This window comes from Pezoporus flaviventris, unplaced genomic scaffold (assembly GCF_033815535.1).
Source record: "Pezoporus flaviventris isolate CSIRO_AGI_PZ_B2104156 unplaced genomic scaffold, CSIRO_AGI_Pfla_v1 ptg000095l, whole genome shotgun sequence".
Classification (NCBI taxonomy): domain Eukaryota; kingdom Metazoa; phylum Chordata; class Aves; order Psittaciformes; family Psittacidae; genus Pezoporus; species Pezoporus flaviventris.
In genome coordinates this window covers 1,986,598-2,007,648 of record NW_026892643.1, presented here as the reverse complement: position 1 = coordinate 2,007,648, position 21,051 = coordinate 1,986,598, and the positions used below count along the sequence as shown (strand labels likewise).

Sequence of the window (21,051 nt, the reverse complement as noted above, 5' to 3'; positions counted from 1 at the left end):
AAAAGAATCCCTCGGTTTTGTACATTTTGAAGCTTACAAAAAGAAGTGTGATATGTTTGCTAGAGACAAAAAAACCTACTTCTACTATGCTGTTTCTATTTCTATGCTCGCTAGCCATTTAACTCCATCTCGTAAGAAGTCCCTGCCTCCTCTGGGCTAGCATACAGGACAACTGGTCCACAAAATCCATTACCCTGTCTCAGGTACCAGTCAGCAGTGGACACCTGGAAAAAGTATATACATAAACATACAGTGATGCTTCCTTTGATATACATTTCCAGCTTCCAGAGTCATAGAATCATAGAATCATTAGGGTTGGAAAGCACCTTAAGATCATCTAGTGCCCATCTATTAGGGGCTTTCTGAGCCAGAGATCCTAGTGTTTAAGTCGCTCTTTGTGAACTTTTCCCACAGGAATTTGCATACCTCCCTCTTGAGCCCATTTCTGGTTTAGTATTCATAATTCTGTTTTGCAACTGCACCCACACACCATTAAAGCACACAACTACACTGGGGTTCTACAAGTGGGTTTGGTTTTCGTTTTTTTTTTTTTTTGCTTGATTTTGTAGTATTTAAAATAAAACAAACAAACAAACAAACAAGACCCAAAACCAAACCAAACCAAAAAACACAAAAAAAAAATCCACCAAAAAACCTCACACAACCTCAAAACATTTTGGTGAGATAAAACCTAAAACTTTAGGTTTTGGAAAACACGTAATGAGCAGTGATCACAATTATGCTTTTCACTTCCTGAAAAAAATCAGCAAAAAAACAACAAAAACAACAACAAAAAAAAAAACAAGCAAAAAAAAAAACAACAGCAAAAAGCCCAAATCCCCCAACATTACTACAACAATTACTACAACCCTAAGCAACATTACTACAACATAGTAATTGCCTACAATACATACAACAAAGCTCATGGAATTTCAATTGTGTCATATAAATGTAAAGGTATGACTAATTGTATTTAAGAGCAACACCTGTAATACAAAAAAAGGAGATGTACAGGGCATGCAAGTTTGCCCAATACTTCTCATCAGGGCTGTAACCTCTGCAGTGGTATCAAGAGGCATAATGGGCATGGACCAGGTGGGAAACACAAAGTGGGAAGCCTTAGAGATACCCTTGATTTAGAGAGATCCTACCTCAAGGGGAACAGAGTGAAATCCTTAATTTTACACACCAACTCCTCTGTACACTTGTCATCAGAGGACAAAGTATGTCATAGATGCATGTAATACATCTATACCTTTAAACACAGCACCAGCAAGTAAATGCCAGAGTTACTTCTGCTTGGTTCCTTTGACACACTGATTGTGTTTGTAATCCCTCTACAGAAATGAGACATGTTAGCTTTTATCTGCTAGTTTTACAGGACTGACGAGCTCTGCTTTCTTTTAATCACCTACGCCACTGTAACAGTAGTTTTTCCTCAAAGTTCCAATATTAAAAAAGAGCAACATGATTTAGAGATGCAGCTTTACATTAGACGCCCTATCCCTGGAGGTATTCAAGGACAGGATCGATGGGGCTTTGAGCAACCTGGTCTAGTGGAAGGGTCTCTGCTCATGGCAGGGGAGTTAGAACCAGATGATCTTTATAGTCCCTTCCAACCCAAACCATTGCATGATTCTATGATCTATAAGCATACCCTTCTTTGAGATACAAGACTGGAAGCATTCATGAACTCGTAAGAGTTCCGAAGAACAAATTACTTTAAACAAAGTAAATGTTCAGATCAGTGTTATCTAATGAAAAAGAAAAAAATAAAGAATTCTTTTACTCATTTTCCCTACTTCATTTTGCTCCTCCCCTCAAGCATTTCTGGGGCTTAGGTAAGAGTCCACTAAGGAACTCAGTATCTCTTAAGTCATTAACTTCTCATGATAGCATTTGCCACTCTCCTGTGCTGTTAGATCAATTCTCCCTCACATTTTTCGGCAATTATTTTGCTACAAAACCATGTCTGCTCCCTTTCCCTTCTTGCGGAAGAATGCTTGGTTACCTCAGATGGTAATACACTTTATGTTCCAGGACACCTGGTCAACTTGCCAGGTGACTCTCCAGTCAGCCTCAAGGGTTATCTCATGACCCATTCCCCAGGCACATGTCCTTTGAGTTCCTACAGGAAGCCACCGCCTTATTACTAAGGTGCTCTATCTGACAGACGCTAAAGTTCACTACTGTGCTGTGATAAATGCAGTGATTTCTTCTGCAGCTTTTATCTGGTTCCAGAGGCAAGAGTGAGAAAGAAAAGACAAGTGACCATACATTCAAAACAGCCTCCTGCTTAAAAAGAAGTATAAATTTGGAGAATTCTGTTTGACAGTAGGAATGACACGCCTGTGCAGACCACTCCCAAGTGCCATCACAAATTTAGGTCTGATTCTAAAAGATTCCTGAACTGTCCTGCAACTCTCACAAGCACAGAGGAGGAACAGAAAGAAATCAGGCTGACCATCAGCTGAGACTGCCACACAGCTCCTGTCATCAGAGAAGATACAAGAACAGTAACTACAGAAGAGCATCGGACTCCACAGACTGACAGAATACAAATCTCACTCTTAAAAACACCATTTTTGAGCCAGTATCACTGATAACAGGACACAATTTAATTTCTATCCAAACGTTATGTGAAACCATATAATTAATAGACATATGTTTACAAAGATGCACAGGGAGAGCAGGAAATTTCTTGGCCAGACACAGGAAAATCCACACCTACTTCTACTATGCTGTTTCTACTTCTTTGCTTGCTAACCAGGCACAACTAAAAGATTTTCTTAGAACATCACAGGCTACGCCAAGCTTCATCATACAAAGAAAAGTACTTCTGTATCTGTATGACTGTCCTGCCTTTCAAAATTAGAGGTCCCAAAATATCATTCCTTAAAAGTTAATGAAAAGCTATTTTTATTATGTAAGTACATATGTGTATATATATGCATATTTCCATATACACACATAAATATATACAAAACCATAAAACTATAGTGGTGCCTCCCCACTGAGCAAAGGCTGTAGCATGCCTACTGTTAACTATCATGACAACTCACAAGAAAAGAGGCTAAAAATAACACAGAAATAGGGAATCTCCAGTTCATACCTTAGAAGACCCACAGAATTTGACCAGGAGAGAGGAAGTCATTGGAAAGCTGGCTTTATGTGCTTCATCATCCATGGTACAACTTGTCTATGTTATGAAGAAATTCTCACAAGACACAGCCCCTTAAAAGTATCATGGACTGCCTTCCTACTGAAGCTGTGCTCTCGCCTTCTCTCTCATTTGAAAAGTATTCATATATTGTAAAATATTTACTGCAGTAGCTGAACAGAATGGGGAGAAGCAACACATGTAATGAACCAGCCATCCACAGACCACAGCCTCAGAAAATTACTAGGAACATACCTGTCTTTGATGTAAACACACAGACGAGACACTTCTAAAAAAATTAAACATTAATTTAAAATAACAAGGGAAAGAAGAAAAAAAATAAAAAGAGTGAACTGAACAACATCCACTTCAGATTCTCATTAAACAAACCCCCATTTCTTCCATCTTGTCCATTGTTTTATGCCTCATGGTTTGGACTCCTGGGGGTGGCTTGCATGAAGTGGTGTCTCGGACATTCCTCAGCAGCATGTTCTAAGAAATCATTCTTGCCCAAGTTCTCTCTCTTCTCAACACATCTAGCACTATTCAGGAAGCATTAAAGAACATGCCCTGCCCTGCTTTTCAAAGTAAGCTATTGAACATAACACTCTCTCTATTACTTCCAGCACCTTTTGTAGCTGCCACAAAGGACGCAGAACACAACAGGTTTGTAAAAAAGCCCTCCCTTAAGATCTTGAAGAGGGAGGCATTGCTCAGTTTCCCTTGCTACCCTACCCCATCTGTTTTCTCCATAAAATGCTTTTATCTGTTTTGCTCAAACTGATTTAAAGTTGGGGAGGAAAAGTAAACAAAAGTGAAAGAAGCCCAGCTAGTTTCAGAGTTTCAAATTCTTCAAGATAATCTCCTTATTCCTCTTCATCTCCACACATTTATCAGTGTCCTGGGTTCAGCAGAAGCAGTCATTTTTTTCTCCTTCTTGGTAGCTGGTGCAGCACTGTGGTTTTGACTTTCGGCCTGGGAACAGTGCTGATAGCACTGATGTTTTTAGTTACTGCTCAAATGTTTGGTCTGACCAAGGACTTTCTGAGCCTCATGCTCTGCCAGGGAGGAGAAGCCAGGAAGAAGCAGAGACAGGACACCTGACCCAAACTGACCAAAAAGGTATTCTATACCACAGCACGTCATGCCCAGGGTGTAACCAACAGTTACCTGGAAGGGCTAGGGCACTGTGGGGTTGCACTAGGCATTGGTTGGTGCTTGGTCGGGTGGGGTGGGCGAGTTATCGGTTGGTGGGTGGTGAGGCGTTATATTCTCTTCCCTTGTTATTTCTCTTATTATTATTGGTGGTAGCAGTAGTGGTTTGTGTTATACCTTAGTTACTAAACTGTTCCTATCTCAACCCGTGGGAGTTGTATTCTTCCGATTCTCCTCTCTGCCCCTCCAGGAGCAGGGAGAGGGCAAGAAGCGGGGGGAGTGAGTGAACAAGCTGTGTGGCTGGGTTTAAACCACGACAATCAGCAAAACATACACTGTGTTTGCAGAGCAATGATTTCTCTGCTCCTCTATGGTTCTGCACACACAAAAATCCAGACTTCCAGTTTCACAGGAGGATGTAGATCCTTCCAATGTCACAGCCCACATAAAACATAGAATAAATTGAGAAGGCAACCCTACCTCCTTTTCAAGGCACTACTGTACTTTCCTGTCTTCCTCTTTAAGGTGAAAAGACCTTAAGACTTAAGGGAGAGACAGGTTAACATCTCGGGTGAACTTTTAGAACTCAGGCACTGATACAGTCAAATATTGGAGTTGTAGAGCAATCTTGTGCAGAAACAGAAAAGCAGCAGCTAAAGCCTAAGACAGCTTCAACAGGCATTAAAGGAATTTGATAGAGTATGCGAACTACAGATGTAATATTAATAGCAATATAACATTCTTACTCCATACTGGCTGATGGAAACAAACAGTAGCTATTTGAATAAATCAATAAAATAAAACAAAATGTGGATGGGGTTTCAGAGGGATCTCTAAAGTTGAAATTGCAAACATCAGTAGGATGTACTATTTTCAAATTTAGATACTAAAAGCCTCCCTGCATGGGGTAAAACACAAATGCAATGCTAGTCACTGCAAATTCTACAATCATTTCTGCAAGACAAGTTTTTATGATTCTCTAGGGGTTGAGAGGACGGAACAACAGTAAAACCAAATTAATTCATGTATTTGGACTGTGGATTTCAAAGGATGTAAGTATGCTCAAGAAAATGCTCTCATTTCAGGTTTCAACCAAACCCCACTGAATTCAGTCAGTGGATGTTTTTCCTTCTACTCCTAATAAATTCAAGATTATACCTTTTGATACCAAGAGCCGCAGGCTATGAAGAGCAAGGACAAAACACTGGCAGTGAATAACTGGATTATTCTCATACCCACTATGTGCCACAGATTAGGCAGTTTGAAAGAAGAGAAAGAGAAGAACAAATTCACTGAGAAGGGAACCTGACTTTTAATGAACACTACCCTATTTCTTCAGGAATGAAGGAAGGTCAGTATCTCTGTCTTTCATGTATAGCAAGTTTATACATTCTCTTTTCCTCTATTTCTGCTATCCACAGTCACTCTGCAGGCCACAGCTCCCTATTTCACCTACTTGAAAGAAATACCAACCACTCAAGAACCAAAATGAAAAATCGTTCAAGAATCTAAGATCATTCTATCTTTTTCTTTAGCCATGTGAATTAAGTGCTTGTTACAATGTAAATAAAGCTGCAAACTAATAAGTGATTTAAAATCCCACCCAATATTATTCTTCATACTGTACTAATACTCATACACCCCTATTCTCACGTATGAAAACTGACACTTTCCTCAAGAATATGTCATACATTCCCTTAAGAATAATTCTAATTGTATCTGCAAAACAGACCTTTACGGGACTTTTAAAATAAAGAAAAAATGGAAGACATAGAGGAAACAAAACTTATAGATCTTCCAAATACATAAAAGAGAGGAAAAATAAATGCAGAAAGTGAATGCATTAAGTTTTGTGAAGAGATCCATTTCCCCAGGAATGCTTTCTCAAGGTTTTCCATAAGGAATTAGAAGGTAACAGTTGTATTTTAAAATGAAGCAGTAACATACTTTTCAAACAAATGCCTTCCAACTTCAGCATCGACTGCACTCAGTGGATCATCCAAAAGATAGATGTCTGCATCCTGATACACAGCTCTAAAAGGTTTAAGGAAAAGTCAGTATCACGAAGTCTCACATTTGTTTACTTTAGTGACTAAAGTCTGACAATCTGTAAATTTTAGAAACAGCAGAAAGCAATAACCTGGCCAGATTTACACGGGCCTTCTGTCCCCCGCTCAGTGTAGCTCCACGATCTCCTATTACTGTTAGGTCCCCATTTGCTAATAATTCCAAGTCCTGTGGATGTGAAAGAACAGATAATTTTTTTCTTAATGATTTTAACCTCAAAGACTGAAAAAGCTGCTTCAGCACAGCATTTTCCTATTTGAAATGCATTAACTTATCATCTCACATTAAAATACAAGGATTCATACTAAATCAAATATCTGCAGTTACTTTATGACTTTGGATCTTCAGCAAAAGATAATTAAGAAAGCAGGAAAAACAAGTGAGATCTTAAAAGTTCACTTTTTTCTACAGCTTTACCAGAGGGAAGTGCACTACTTAATTCTCAGTATTAAAAGGGATAATTATGATGTACAGCAGAAAATTAGTTCTTTTTTACTAGAACAGAATTAGCTGTCACAATAAATAAAACTGAACTAATTACTATCAGTATATTATTTTGCCAATGTCCCTAAGAACTGCAATGCATCATTTATTCTTACTGCAATGTTACAAGAGAAATAACCACAACATTTATCACACTGATTTGGTTAATTTACAGGGCTTAGAACTATGAGTAACAGAACAGAATTATACATTGTTTCATATCATAGAATCAGAATGGTTTGGGTTGGAAAGGACCTTAAGATCATCTAGTTCCAACCTCCTGCCACAGGCATATTATTGTATTTCTTATTCAGGAAATACAGAAGGTTTTTTTTTTATATTAAGCTATAAAACATATTCTGAAAGTTTTTTCACAGCTTTTTCTAAGGGACATAAATTTGAAAGAAAACTGTGAAAGCAAATCTACCATCAAATATGAAGTGCGTTTTTTTAAATGCAGTTTGCTGTCTTTTAAACTCACTGAAACCTTAAGTTTAGACAACAACATATGAGTAACTATCAGCAGGAGATATTAAAACTCTATCTACCATGTGTAAAAACCCTGCAAAAGAATTTTCATCAGAGTAACCATCTGCTTTTCACCTGTGTAGCTGCTGACAGGAATAACATCACATGCTGCATAAAACCATTTTGGCTGCCAAGCAAAATGTCTGTTTCTTGACAAATCTGGCTTAATCCTCTTCTATATCTCATGTCACAAACTCCTTTGCACACAGACCTTTCAAAAATGTTTTTCCACAGAACTACTAGGGTTCAGCAAGTTCTCCAATATATAGCACTAAGGTTCTTTTGATAGCTGTTAGCAATGCATAATACATGATATACATTACATTTACCTAAAAAAACCCAAACAACATAAAGGTTCTTTACAGAAAGGTAGTCACGAATAGTGCTAGCCTGATCAACTGTTTTCCACCTTTCATTGCATTTACACACAGACCTACCTTAATACCAGCAAAAAGCGCTAAACATGATTATGAAATTAAATAATTGGGAATAGCGTTTAACAAACGCATCCGTGCTTCACACAAGCTACAACTCCCTCTAGTGAAAATTTCAGGAATTACAAAAACTTGCTTTCCCACTGTTGTCCTAAATAATTACACATGTATCTGTTAAGCGACAGGATTTATTTCACATGCTACTCATAATAATCAATTGTATATATTATATATTGCAGCATGTACCACAAGTCTGAAAGGACACGAAGATAAAAATAAAGCCTGTGAAAATAAAATATACCAAGAGAAACCCATACCTTTTTAAGAGCACAGACTTTTAAAACTTTTTCGTATTTTTCTTTCTCATATTCCTTGTCAAACAGTATATTACTTCTTACTGTACCAGAAAACACCCAAGGCTGCTGAGAAACATAGGCAATTCTTCCAGTAACATTTATCAAACCTTTGTCTTTAGGCAGCTCACCAAGCACAGCACTTAAGAGTGAAGACTGGAAAAGAGTAAAAAAGTAAAAAGCTTGCATTAAAGGCCTCACAGAGATTGAGCAGTGTTTATTGGTATGATGGCCTATTCCACCCTGTCACTCAAACTACTGCTAGCAGAAAAGCACCTGTACCCTTTACACACAGGCTAGAAGCAATACACAAAGTACTGTTTAACTCTGAACCATCTCCTTCCCACTCCCAGAAGGACATCTGCCTTTCTTGAATGCCAGTATCTTGAAGTGTGTTATTATACAGAGAAAAGAACCATATATTTTCAAGTTTCTAGTCATGTTTAACACTCATAAAACCACTACAGAATGGATTAAATATTAAGACTTACTTTTCCAGCTCCTACAGGACCAATCACAGCCAGTAATTCCCCTCGTCTGACAGTAAAAGAAATTTGTTGAAGTGCTGGGCTTTCTAAATTCTATGGATTTGAGAAAAAGTTAGGTTTTCTCAGTAATGAAATACACACCATCAAAACAATCTTTATAAAACAATGCACACAAATCACTACAAATTAGCAACCTGTATGCCCACCATATTTTCAGGCATACATTCTGCCTCTTCAGTAATTCACACTTTCAAAAGACCCTGATCCTTCACTTCAAACAAGTAACGCAGATAAAACAGGGTTCAAGGAATAAGGCACACCAAGGCAGCAGAATCAGTGCTTTCTCAAAGCCCACACCTCCCTGCTGCAGCTCAGCACAAGGCTGGGGCAGCAGCCTCAGAAACAGGAGCTCTGTACTGGCCACCACACCGACATTCACAGCTCCAGAATGGCACATCTGGCTACACAAATGCTGGAAAAGAGGAGGGCTGAAATGCTTGTGGAGCCCTAGGAAAGCCAGGTCTGCGTCTGCTCTAGTCAAGGCTCTATCTGAAGTGAAAACAGTAAAATGCTGTTTGATTTACATAACTTCATCTTGTATATCATGGATTCTCAGGGACTTTTCATAGACAACATAGTGGGTTATTTGTGTGAATACGTACTACTTTAGGATTGTCTGTTTAACATTCCTTTTTTAGAACGCTTATCCTTTATGTTACACTACTGATAAGAGCTTATTTCCCAGCATATTTTGAACCTCTCCTATCAAGGTTGTAAAAATGCCTTTTTCTTGTGGGGAAAAAAGGATGCTCATGTCTTTAATAGCTAAGGGGCTGGTGCAGCTCCCTCTCATTAAAGCAAAACACCCTTCTAACAGGATACGCCTTTACATGCATCTTAGACCACACTAAGCATGACTGACACTAAAATGCAAACAGGAAAATGTATGCATTAAAAAAATAAGAAAATGAAGTAGCATTTCTATTGCTACAAATATTCCAAACCATCTCCAGTCTTAAGCTCCAAGAAAGGAGAGCACGGTGAAGAATATTCAGTGTACTTAACAGCTTGAAGACTGCTTAAAATCTCCAGCCACCTTTTACAGGTCAAGGCTGAAGAGGCCACCACCTAACCGCACATCAATGATGCTGCACGACTGAGTTCCAGAACTGCCAAAAAGGGAAGCTTGTAACTAATTTCAAATTATTTGGGAGAGACACAGGGAGAGTATCCGTCCATACACATGATGGCTGGGAGAGCTGGGCTAGAACACGTGTCCACCTGTGCCAGGAGAGATACACAGTTAGGCAGCACCATGCCCCGAGCATGTCCCCCACCCACAGCTCCCACCTCACAGAAGCACCACAGGGTTCACAGATGAGAGTCACACTGAGAACCCAAACTTGTGCACATAGTGCAACTCTGCAGAACTACTTCTGCTGCTACTACTAACGTCCACAAGGTGGAATCAACGGGACTTTTTTCCTTTTCTCCACCCACTTCCCAATCAGCATTTTACCATGAATCTGATTTCTCCCTCCAGAGTACACGGTTGAGGTGCCCAGCTAGTGCTAAGGTCAGGGAAACATTACCAACTTATGACAGCTGAGCGTTCTTGGAGTTTGGGTTTGCTGGTTTTTTTTCCAAAGCAAAGCTTGTAGGAAGAGAAAAACATCTCTTACTACATCAGTTAGTCTATATGGAAAAAGTAAATAAGCTTTCAGACACAAGTCTTTCTTAAGATCTCTTGAGGTTGTGTCTTTGTATTCATCAAAGTGCAAATATATTTTCTCTCATGCTCAGGTTTGTTTTGTTTTAAATATAGATCCTAAGAGCCCAAAAGCATTATAGAAATTTTCAACAAGTTTTTAAACTATTAGCCAAATATGAAAGTAGTATTGCAAGATGTCAAACATCCTATACAAAAGTAAAGCAAACACCTAAGGGGCACGATATTTTTTGCAAAATAGCATTCCTTATAATTAAAGGCAATTTGTCCTGAATTCATCACACCTATTTTTAGACACTGAACTGAGGCACTTAAATTAGAGCACAAACTAATGTTCCACCTAAGTTATCTGACAGCTCATTACCACAAATGTCCCAGCTCCCCTGTGCCCTGTCAACTATCTGTGTCTTTCACTTCCCTTCTTCTGCCACTTGGTCATGGGACTCAAGTTACCAAAAATATATCATGTTAGAAGTGATTCATTTTCTATTGCATTATCCCTCTGAACTGGTTCACCACAGGACCGCAAACACATGCATTAACACCAGCACAAGGGAGGGGACAGATACAGAGTGTGAGGACAGGACACAAGAATGATCCCCTGAGGGACAGCAACTCCTTAGGTGAGCCTGGGCAGACCTTACATATCCTACAGACGAGAGAAAGAACAATTCATTCCATCTAAGCAATATAGAGATCATTTGTTGCACAGAAGTCCTATACTGCTGAGGCTCCACATTTAAGTGACTAAAATTAGAAGGGATAAATTTGGCCTCTGTTCAAACGCTTTAAGTTTAAACCTGAAGTGGCTCAGCTGAGCAGACACTGTTCTGTAAACTTAAGGCACAGCAGTAAAAAAGCCCTACTGAAGAATCCCCAGTTCCATGCTGGTACCAGACTAGCCTGTGGGACTCAAGATAACACTTGTCTTACTAAAACATGAGTGTGACCATTAATTAATTGGTTTTCTTTATCTTTTGATAAACTGTAATACACCATGTTAGCTTGTTTTCCTAAAAATCTAGCTAATAATCCCTTTTTTTGCTTCCAGTGATTTTGGTTTCATGGGCTGTGTTTTGGGGAGTTATTTTTAGTCTCTCTTTTAGCACACAATCGTTAAAGTAAAAAAATTATCATGCAGCTGTACAGAGATCCAAGGAGTCTTGAGAAACCTTGCCAGGATAGCAAGCTAAGTCACTTACTTGACAAAGGATAGAGTATTTTTATTACTCCTTTCCTAACTCCTCTCTCTCTGAGCTCATCATCTTTTCGGTGAGAAACTCCATAATTACTTTGCATCACTGTAAGAGTATGTAGGAGAAACTTTCTGAGCAGCTCTTAATAGTTCTGGGAGAACTGTTCTCCCATGCACACAGCATTAAATACAAAATTAAAGTTACAGTAACAGTTTTGTGGGTGGTTTGCTGGTTTGGTGCTTTTAAAATCTAAAGGCAGCCAGTAATTCTAGTTGCACTGCCCTGCCTTATGCAATATAAACAAGTCTTGGAAAAAAATAAGGTGTTTTATGGGCATATTATGCAACCATTTCCTATAAATTGTTAACAGTGCTACCTGTGCTGGTTTGAGAAGAAAACAGAGACTAAGAGATACATTCCATTTTGCATTAGAATGTATTCACCATTAAGTTTAATACCAACTACTTTGTAAGAATTCGTTCATTGTCTCAAAGATTAATGTCGCAGAGACAACTCTTGAGAAAGTAAAGCTCAATAAGACAGCACTTCCTTTTTTTTTGTAGCTGAGTAGTAGTATTAGGTAGATTCTCAAGTTTTCACACTTTTTCTTCCTTGGGACACAGCACACGTATGGGAAGAAAGTATATAAAGGGCAATATGTGACATGTCTTATTTGCATTACATTTACATACAAAATTCATTTTTAGAGCTTCCAGTATTTGTTATGGAGACTCAAGCCTGTCTTGTGCAAGGATATGGGCGGCTCGTAAGACATAGAATGATTCATCACAAATTGCTGCTTACCATAGCAAATTGCAGTTTTAAAACAGAGACAACAGTCAACCTTTGCCTTTCGTACAGAAAAGGATATAGAACAGATTTATCAGCTCTTTTTCTAGCCATTTTGGTGGGTTTGGTGCATTTTAAGCAGAGAAAAATTTGTAGCTGAACAGTCTCAATTAAAATACACAGAGTAACAAACACATGCAGTCTAGTATCTAAAGCTTTCCATTCTAAGTAGTATAATATTGAACTGATTCAAGCCCAATGGACCGATCAATATTCATTTTACAGAAAAAAAAAACAAAAACCCACATGCTTAGGTCCACCTTACTGTGCTTAATTCCAAGTTAAGTACCTCAGTTACCATACAGCCCTATTAAGAGGTACTTTCACAAAGAAACACACAGATACTCATTCATATTCAGGAATAGCTAATTTGAAATCCACTTGGTAGTGTTTTCACTACTATTCTACACAGTTAGCTTAACACACTAAATAGATTCTCATATACAAAGGATGGAATAAAAAACATTAGCACACTACACATATACACAGACATAATGTTTTAGACTTTGGATGACTGCAGTGCCAATATGCTTCACATTTAGTAGAAGTAAATTTACCTTATCCCAATAGCAAGTCAAATCCTGAACATGAAGAATGACATTCTCATTATTATCGTGCAGTTGTGGTTTGAAGTGTGAGACCTCATCAAGTATCAGAAAGTTCTGCAATAAAAGAGAAACAGGAAAGAAAAAAAGAACAGAGAAAAGCCTATTGTGAGACTAAGGAAGGAAAGGGAACCTAAGCAGCATACAAACACTAAGGGAGCAGGGGAACCAACCACAAACTGATCAAGGAACTGCATTTCCGAAACAATGAACAACTCCTTCAACAGTGTACTTCTAACTAACTAACTGTCCCCTCCAAAAACCCCCAAAACTGTAATTTAGTAGCACTGAAGTATTACAGGACTTTAAAAACCACCCACTCAAGAAAACAGAATTCCTGAAGCAAATGGACCACAAGAACCCACCCTGTCTTCTCCTTGAAACACTGACAAATCTTAAAATTGCTTGATTCCATCTTTCCATGCAAGAAGTGAAAACTTCACTGCAACACCTTAGCATTCCACTGCTTTGATGGTAAAGGCTTATGTTGTTTCACTCAGAAGAAAATGAGGACATGCTAAGAAGCTGTTAACTGCCCTTATTAAGCATTCTCCAAGTGATAAGGTGGCTGCAGATCACCCAACTTCTCCTTTAAAAGTCCAGGGCATTAATAAAAAAAATTAAATTCCTTATGTCTGCATAACTGATTCATTGCACTCACTACTGTACTTCTGCATTATAGACCAGCCAGAGAACCTTTCCTTCAAGTTTCATGGCACGCACTTTTGTCCCACAGCCACAGTCCTGGCACACCTTTCCTGATGCCTCATTTATAAATAGCTCAAATACATTTAGAAAGGAAAGGGGTAAATTCTAAAGACTTTCAAGGGTAAGAGTTAACACAATCTTAAGACAAAACCAGAAAAATTATATCATGCTTTGAATCACAAAGACCTTAAACAGGCTCTAGCAGACAGCATTTTGAGAAAAGAAGGAAGATCTTGATCTTAGCAGCCAAGACTTAACAAGTTAACTAACTCAGCTTAGTTAAGAAATTAACTGAGCTAACAGCTTGCAGACATGAGATAGCTGCCAAAGTCCTACATTCAGTATCTAAGAGGAAGCAGAATCACAGAATCAGAGAATAGCCTGGGTTCGAAGGGACCTTCAAAGGTCATCTAGTCCAATCCCCTGCAATGAGCAGGGATATCTTTAACTATCTGTACACATGTTCCTCTTAACTTCAAAAATGTCTACAACACCTTTTTGCAAGTGCACTTCTCTGCTACATTTCAGACAGCCCCAGAGTGCACGTCACGTTTTTGCACACACATATACAGCAACACATTCAGCTTTCAAAATAAGCTGTTTCATTAGAGATCCAATTGCAAAACTGAAGGCTGCTGCTGTCTGTGACATTAAAACAATGTTAGACTAAGACTGTCCAAATCGATCACCGTACCTTGATTCGTCGTATGCTAACCACTGCCTCAGATACTCTCTCAACAGCCGCAGGGAAGAACAGCGTTACTGTCAGTCTTACTGCGCCATACAGGGACACTGCAACAAATACACGACTTGCAGAGATAACATTGCCAAGTAGCACATACGCCATGAAAGTCATGAACACTGTAATTTTGCTTGCCACAAAGAAGGAGGCTAAGTTCAGTCCTCGAAGGTAGGAGCTTTTCATAATCATGGCAATCTCCTTCCTAAAAATGCAAAATACAAAGTCACATCAAACTTTCTCGTTAGAGTTGCCCTTAACAACTGGATGAGGGAAAACAATTCTCAGGATTTCACTTTCATATCCTTTCTCTTCCCATTGGACCCCCCAACTCACATGTAAATAACTGTTAAGTATATTATATGGTAAATAACAAAGACAATTTAAAAGGCTTAGAAACCGAGTGGGGAAAATTATTACATTTAATATTTTAGTAGCTATAGAAAATAGTTATTTTTGGGAGACAGAAAACCAAAATACTCTTTTATTTTCTTCTGCTTTGGTCAAACCAGTAGTTAATTCATATTCTAATTTGCTCTGAATCTTTCTGGGTTGCATGTAAGAGCAAAGAGGAAAATCCTCTGTATAAAAGCCAAGCACCCACAAACTCTGGATTGTTTCAATATCAAAAAACAGTAGAGCTCAGACAAAAACTTTTAAGATCAACACATATGCAGGAGTTGAAAAAAATGGGTAACTTCCGCACAACCAAGAGTTTACCTACGACCCAGGTGTGGTCGTCATTTTCACACACTAACCTGTGTTACTCTACATAAAAATAATCTGCTATTATTCAGCTGCTGTTCCTCAAGCTGGATCACAGTATTTGCAATATTTCCTTTGATCTCAGTCTAAATCCTTTGTGATTTGGACCCTGCTCATGGCTTTTTTTTTTTTCTTTCTCTAGGAATTCAGGTTCATAATTCAAGAAACACTGATCTGCGAGGCCAATTGTTCTGCCAAACATTACCCTAAATGTGACTGAAGTACTGCACAGACACGAGTCTCCCTCCAGCAACTGAAAAGCTGCTGTGTATGTTCTCTATTTCCACTTCAGTTAAATTTCAGTTTCCAGTTCCAAATGACTCACCAAGTCCAACCCTCAAAAGGTTACTGCATTATCTACAATGTGGATGCCATCAGTCTGAACTCCTTATTAAGATAAGTCTTCCTTTATCAAGAGCACCATAACAACTTACTCCTTCCCCATGTGTCCTGACTACCCTGGATTTGGAGAAGGCTGAGGTTCTTAATGACTTCTTTGCCTCAGTCTTCACTAGCAAATGCTCTGACCACACCAGCCGAGTCTTGGAAGGCAGATGCAGAGATTGCGAGGATGAAGACCTTATGCCCACTGTAGGAGAGGATCTGGTTTGAGATAATCTTAAGAACCTGAACGTCCACAAGTCCATGGGACCTGATGAACATTTATCTGCAGAAGGTGGCGAATGAAGTTGCTAAGCCGCTGTCCATCGTATTTGAAAAATCATGGCAGTCAGGTGAAGTTCCCAATGACTGGAAAAAGGGAAATATAACCCCCATTTTCTAGAAGGGGAAAATGAATGACCCAGGAATTACAGACCAGTCAGTCTCACCTCTGTGCCTAGCAAAATCTTGGAGCAGATTCTCCTGGAAGGCACGCTAAGGCACATGAAAAACAACAAGGGCTGCGTCAAAAGGAGCGTGACCAGCAGGTCAAAGGAGGGGATCCTACCCCTCTACTCTGCTCTTGTGAGACCTCACCTGGAGTATCGTGTGCAGTTCTGGTGTCCTCAACATAAAAAGGACAGGGAAGTGTTGGAACAAGTCCAGAGGAGGGCCATGAGGATGATCAGGGGACGGGAGCACCTCCCGTATGAAGACAGGCTGAGAAAGATGGGGCTGTTCAGCCTGGAGAAGAGAAGGCTGCGTGGAGATCTCATAGCAGCCTTCCAGTATCTGAAGGGGACCTATAACGGTGGTGGGGAGGGACTCTTCATTAGGAACTGTAGTGATAGGACAAGGGGTAATGGGCTCAAACTTAAACAGGGGAAGTTTACATTGGATATAAGGAGGAAGTTCTTTACTGTGAGGGTGGTGAGGCACTGGAATGAGTTGCCGGAGGAAGTTGTGAATGCTCCATCCCTGGCAGTGTTCAAGGCCAGGCTGGAGAGAGCCTTGGGTGACATGGTTTAGTGTGAGGTACCCCTGCCCATGGCAGGGGGCTGGAACTAGATGATCTTAAGGTCCTTTCCAGCCCTAACTATTCTATGATTCTATGACTTTATCTGCTTGAAATAATATCGAATACAAAATTCTGAAACAATTCCTAATTTCTCTTCCCAAATATTCTGGCAATTCTCAAGGAAATTCTTCATCACTTTTTATTACCTTCCACAGTAAGATTAGAAACTCAAGTTATGATGATACAATCTGAAGTAAATTTTCACTTAACAGAGAGAAGGATGCAAGATGCTCTACTGGAAAACTAGTTAAGCAACTTTCCCACTATACTTGCCAAATCGGCTGAACTGACAGACTTTCAGAGTTTCAAAGACATTTTTCAGTTTAAGGGCTCAGAGTCTCTGATCTCCAGAGTACAGTGAAAGAACACTTGTATGTAAACTATTTGAACTGGGTCTAATTCAATTACTTCAACAATCCCGGATGAAGCACTTTTACCACCCTCTAATAATCCTTAATAATCCTCTCTACTATCTGCAAATAATCAGCAAGTTCTTTGTGCTACTCTCCATAAAAATCAGATAAATTACAGGCTACCCACAGGCTGTATATAATATACTACACGGTCTTAGGGCACAAACATGAAACCAGTATGGACAGCCACAGGAAAAAAAGAGCAATGGACGAGGCTCAGATGTCACCTGAGCAACTGTCAAGGGCCACTGCAAAATACTGGGCAATAAATCACCTGGCTGAATTGAAGACTTAACTACAGTTTTCTACAGCAAAGTTAAAGAAAAGAAAGAGGGCTCAGGATGTGTTTTGGAAGAGCTTCTTTCTCTCTGTCATTAAAAAGGAAGCCTCTAACCCTAACGATGCACTGAATTTGGAAATCTAAAGTTTAGTGATGTGAATATGTCCACTGAGGAAGCTTTCAATCAAGAAATATCCTCTCTGGCTTCACGCAAGACAGCAAAGCTTTCAATCAATCAAGAACATTCAATTAGCACATGATCCTAATATCTGAAGGAGGAAATGATTATGTGCATGGGAAGAAATGTCTCAGAAAACATTAGCAAGTTTGCAAGCCTGTACATAGATACAAAGGAAAAAAAAAATCCTTTACAAAAGCATAACAAATAAAAAATAATCAGAATCTACAGCAGGATAACAAACTTCTACTCATGCCAGACATAACATGAAGATTAAGTAGTTCAGGTGAATATTTCTCATCATTTATTCTTTAGCATTGAATGCTCTCATACTGTTAAGTAAAAGCACAAATACTGATTGAAAATGTAATTTAATGACTTAGTTTTCATCAGATACTGATGGACCTCAGAAATGAAATGTCTCAGGATACCAACTCAGCTGGCCTTGCCAGTTGAACAACTAGGAAATTTCTGAGCTGCTGTCTTTCTCCCCTCCACCTTCCCAGATGGCTCCAGCAATACTTCAAAACACAGAAAGAGAAGCAGACAGAGTACTACCTGCAGATGCTATCATATAGGACAGAAATATATTTCTGAGGAGGGAAATGTCTTGCCTCTTGGCTACCTGTTACTAGTTTACACAACTGGGGATGAAATTGTTTAATTACAACTACTACAGTTTATCAGTTGCTGGTTTTAAACACAGCCATAAAAGGAAGCATAAAACCACAATTTATAAATATCAGAGGTTTTTTTTCTTTTTCTGTCCCATCAGATTTATATTTTCATTACTTCACTCTAAAACTATAGAAAGTTCTAAAATAAAAACAAAAAAAAAAGCCAAAGAAGTTCAAGTAAACTGCACTTTAAAGTACAAAATAAAACAATTATTGACATGTAAAAAAATGGAAACAGATATTGAACATATACCAAGCTGTATCTTTTCAGATTACCTTCTTAAACCATTCACAAGTTCTGCAAATGATTTTTCCCAAGCATACATCTTTATTATCTTCATGCCACTTATGACTTCATTCATGGTCCTAATTCTGACATCTGTTAAGGCAGCTGTCTTGCTCCTGTAAATAGCACAAAGTAAAAATTCTCAGATTCTCAAAAAAAGAGTATTTACAATGGCATAACATACTCATATTAATGAAGTTTCTGCTTTGACTTGTATAGAGGATTCATATGATTTTAATTGCACTGAAGGGTCTTCCTGAAAAAGTATCTTAAAGCTGACACACAGCAGAGAGACTTGGTTTATCTGCATTCCTGGTATCCCCTGTACTCAGGGAACTAAGTTGATTTAATGCTCAGTTATACGTCAGCTTGCACAAATACATGGTATTCTCTGAACTACGTATTTGTGTACAAAAAAAAAAAAAACAACTCAAAAGAAAAAAAAAAAATTATAGAATTTAGGACTAAGCAAAAATCAGAGAATTACTTTTAAAAACTGTTTTGAAAAGCCAGAACAACAATCCTTCTCATAAGACTCTTTTGATGTTGTTAAAGAAACTTGGCCTGTGTGTGTGTCTTTTTCAGATTAACTCAAAAGCAAAGATTACTTAGTACATGAGCCATAATTTAGGAGAGCTAATCTAGATATGGCTTTAACAAATTAATATTATTTAAGCATTAATTGCAATTATCACTAAAGTAAATAATCTATTTTAGTTCCACATTATGTTTGCACTGATGAACAAATGGGAAGAAAATATACAATTAAATAATAAAGTCACAGTTTTAATTAGGAAAAAGCATTGGAAGTTAGACACCACATAATGACTGTACAAACCATGCTAACAAAGCCTATTACAATTCTGAATTCACTCAGGTAGATAAATTTACTTCACACATAGTGAGCTAAGGTAGGCCTTATTTTGATAAAACACACCTTCCCCTGCTGGATTTCTTATTTTTGTATATAGCAACGAAAGTTAAGATTCAGAAATCATACTTAAAATAAAAATAAATTAATAAACTTTTAAAAAGCTCTTCAGAAGGGGTGAGCTGGGTTTTGTCAGCTTAACCTGCCTGCTCGTCAGATTTCTCTGGAAGAAACAGCAATATTTAAAACACTTAAGTAGAAAGAATTTCAGGCACCTGCTCAACATTTACGAAAAACAACTTCTCAACACCAGCATTCATAAACGTTGGGATGACTGAAGCAGGGTATTTATGCAAGAAGAAATATTTATACAAGAAACCTAACAAAAGCAATGTAGAAACTTGGCCCTAATACAATCAAGATTTCTTATTAAGACTGAGGAAGACAGCTTTGCCTGCACCAACTGTACTGAGATGAACAAGATTATCTTTGCTAAATCCTCCTTCCCTTTTTTCAAAAAGGGACAGCAATAAGAAACTGCTCAAAGACTGAGAGAGCTCATTCTTTCCTCCCCATACACTCACCGTCACAGCAAAAGGCAAAACTTAACATATGTTGTTCACACTTCTGCAAGTGTCTGAGAAGTTCCATTTATGACACTCATAACCATTCTGAATTAAGCAAGTTGCAGAATATTTTTGCTTTTATGAGGCATATTTGGTCAGTTTTAATCAAGTCTGTCACAAGTGACAGATTTTACCTTACAAAAAATTAAAATGGCTTTAAATGAGAATATAACAGTTGCATGGCTAAGCAGTGAAAGGACTGAGTTCTTGTGAATAAATATATATACAGTGGTCTTCAGTCCAATAATTGAACTATTTCTCAAATAATGTATTAGGTCATGTATTTTGTAAAATTCCTAGCACCTCTGCAGATAAAAGCAACACTTCATAATATACTGCATACCATTCTATAAGATACTGAGTCCATTTCTGCGAATTCCTACAGCACTGAAGCTCATGCCTGCATCATACGCTGGTGTGCACGTATATGTTTACAGGACTGGGTCCCAAGTATAATGCTGAATAATAGCACAAATTAACTGCCACACTGAGTGTGTCTGGATTTTAGCAAAAGCTTTAATCCTTAAATTACTTCCTTATAGGCCGATTTCCTTAAATCCATGCAGATTCCCAGCAATTGCCATGTGAACACACTTATCATTACAGAGCTGGAATCCACTTCAGCTTTTCCATTAACTCTTTCTGTTCACTGCACATTTTTATGCACCCGCAGACAAGCAGAAGTTTTTCTAGTTAAGATTCTTTCCCTTGCACTGCATCCAAACAAGTGGCTGTTAATGAATGGGGGGGAAAACCCAAATAACATTACACTGCCACTGCTTAACTTTAAAAATACATACCTTCGAGAAGAGATTTTTGTCACCTTGTTGTCTGACCCTGGACAAGTCCCTTAATCTCTTTGTGCCTCAGTTTCCCATCTGTAAAATGGGGATAATAATTCTTACCACCATGGACAAGGCACTAGTTAAGTACTAAGTATTTTAACTATTGACTGAAAGCCCAAAACCTCGAAAACTTAAAACTCAAAAAATCCTAACAGTG

General features: G+C 38.4%; 1 protein-coding gene across 7 annotated transcripts in view; it reads right to left on the bottom strand.

Annotated features, from left to right (window-relative positions):
• Positions 1 to 21,051, bottom strand: part of ABCC4 (ATP binding cassette subfamily C member 4 (PEL blood group)) — a 152,809-nt gene that overhangs the window by 108,172 nt on the left and 23,586 nt on the right. For 6 of the 7 annotated variants that reach the window (XR_009747376.1, XM_061476246.1, XM_061476247.1 and 3 more), the window contains 7 exons: positions 18,543 to 18,668; positions 14,450 to 14,699; positions 13,000 to 13,104; positions 8,672 to 8,761; positions 8,145 to 8,336; positions 6,456 to 6,550; positions 6,263 to 6,349 (listed from right to left, as the gene is read on the bottom strand). Coding sequence is in view for 6 of the 7 variants with exons in the window: in XM_061476246.1 (XP_061332230.1) it covers positions 6,263 to 6,349; positions 6,456 to 6,550; positions 8,145 to 8,336; positions 8,672 to 8,761; positions 13,000 to 13,104; positions 14,450 to 14,699; positions 18,543 to 18,668 (945 nt within the window). In the remaining variant the exon portion in view is untranslated. The remainder of the gene's footprint in view (positions 1 to 6,262; positions 6,350 to 6,455; positions 6,551 to 8,144; positions 8,337 to 8,671; positions 8,762 to 12,999; positions 13,105 to 14,449; positions 14,700 to 18,542; positions 18,669 to 21,051) is intronic. The other variant, XM_061476243.1, reaches the window with a different exon arrangement.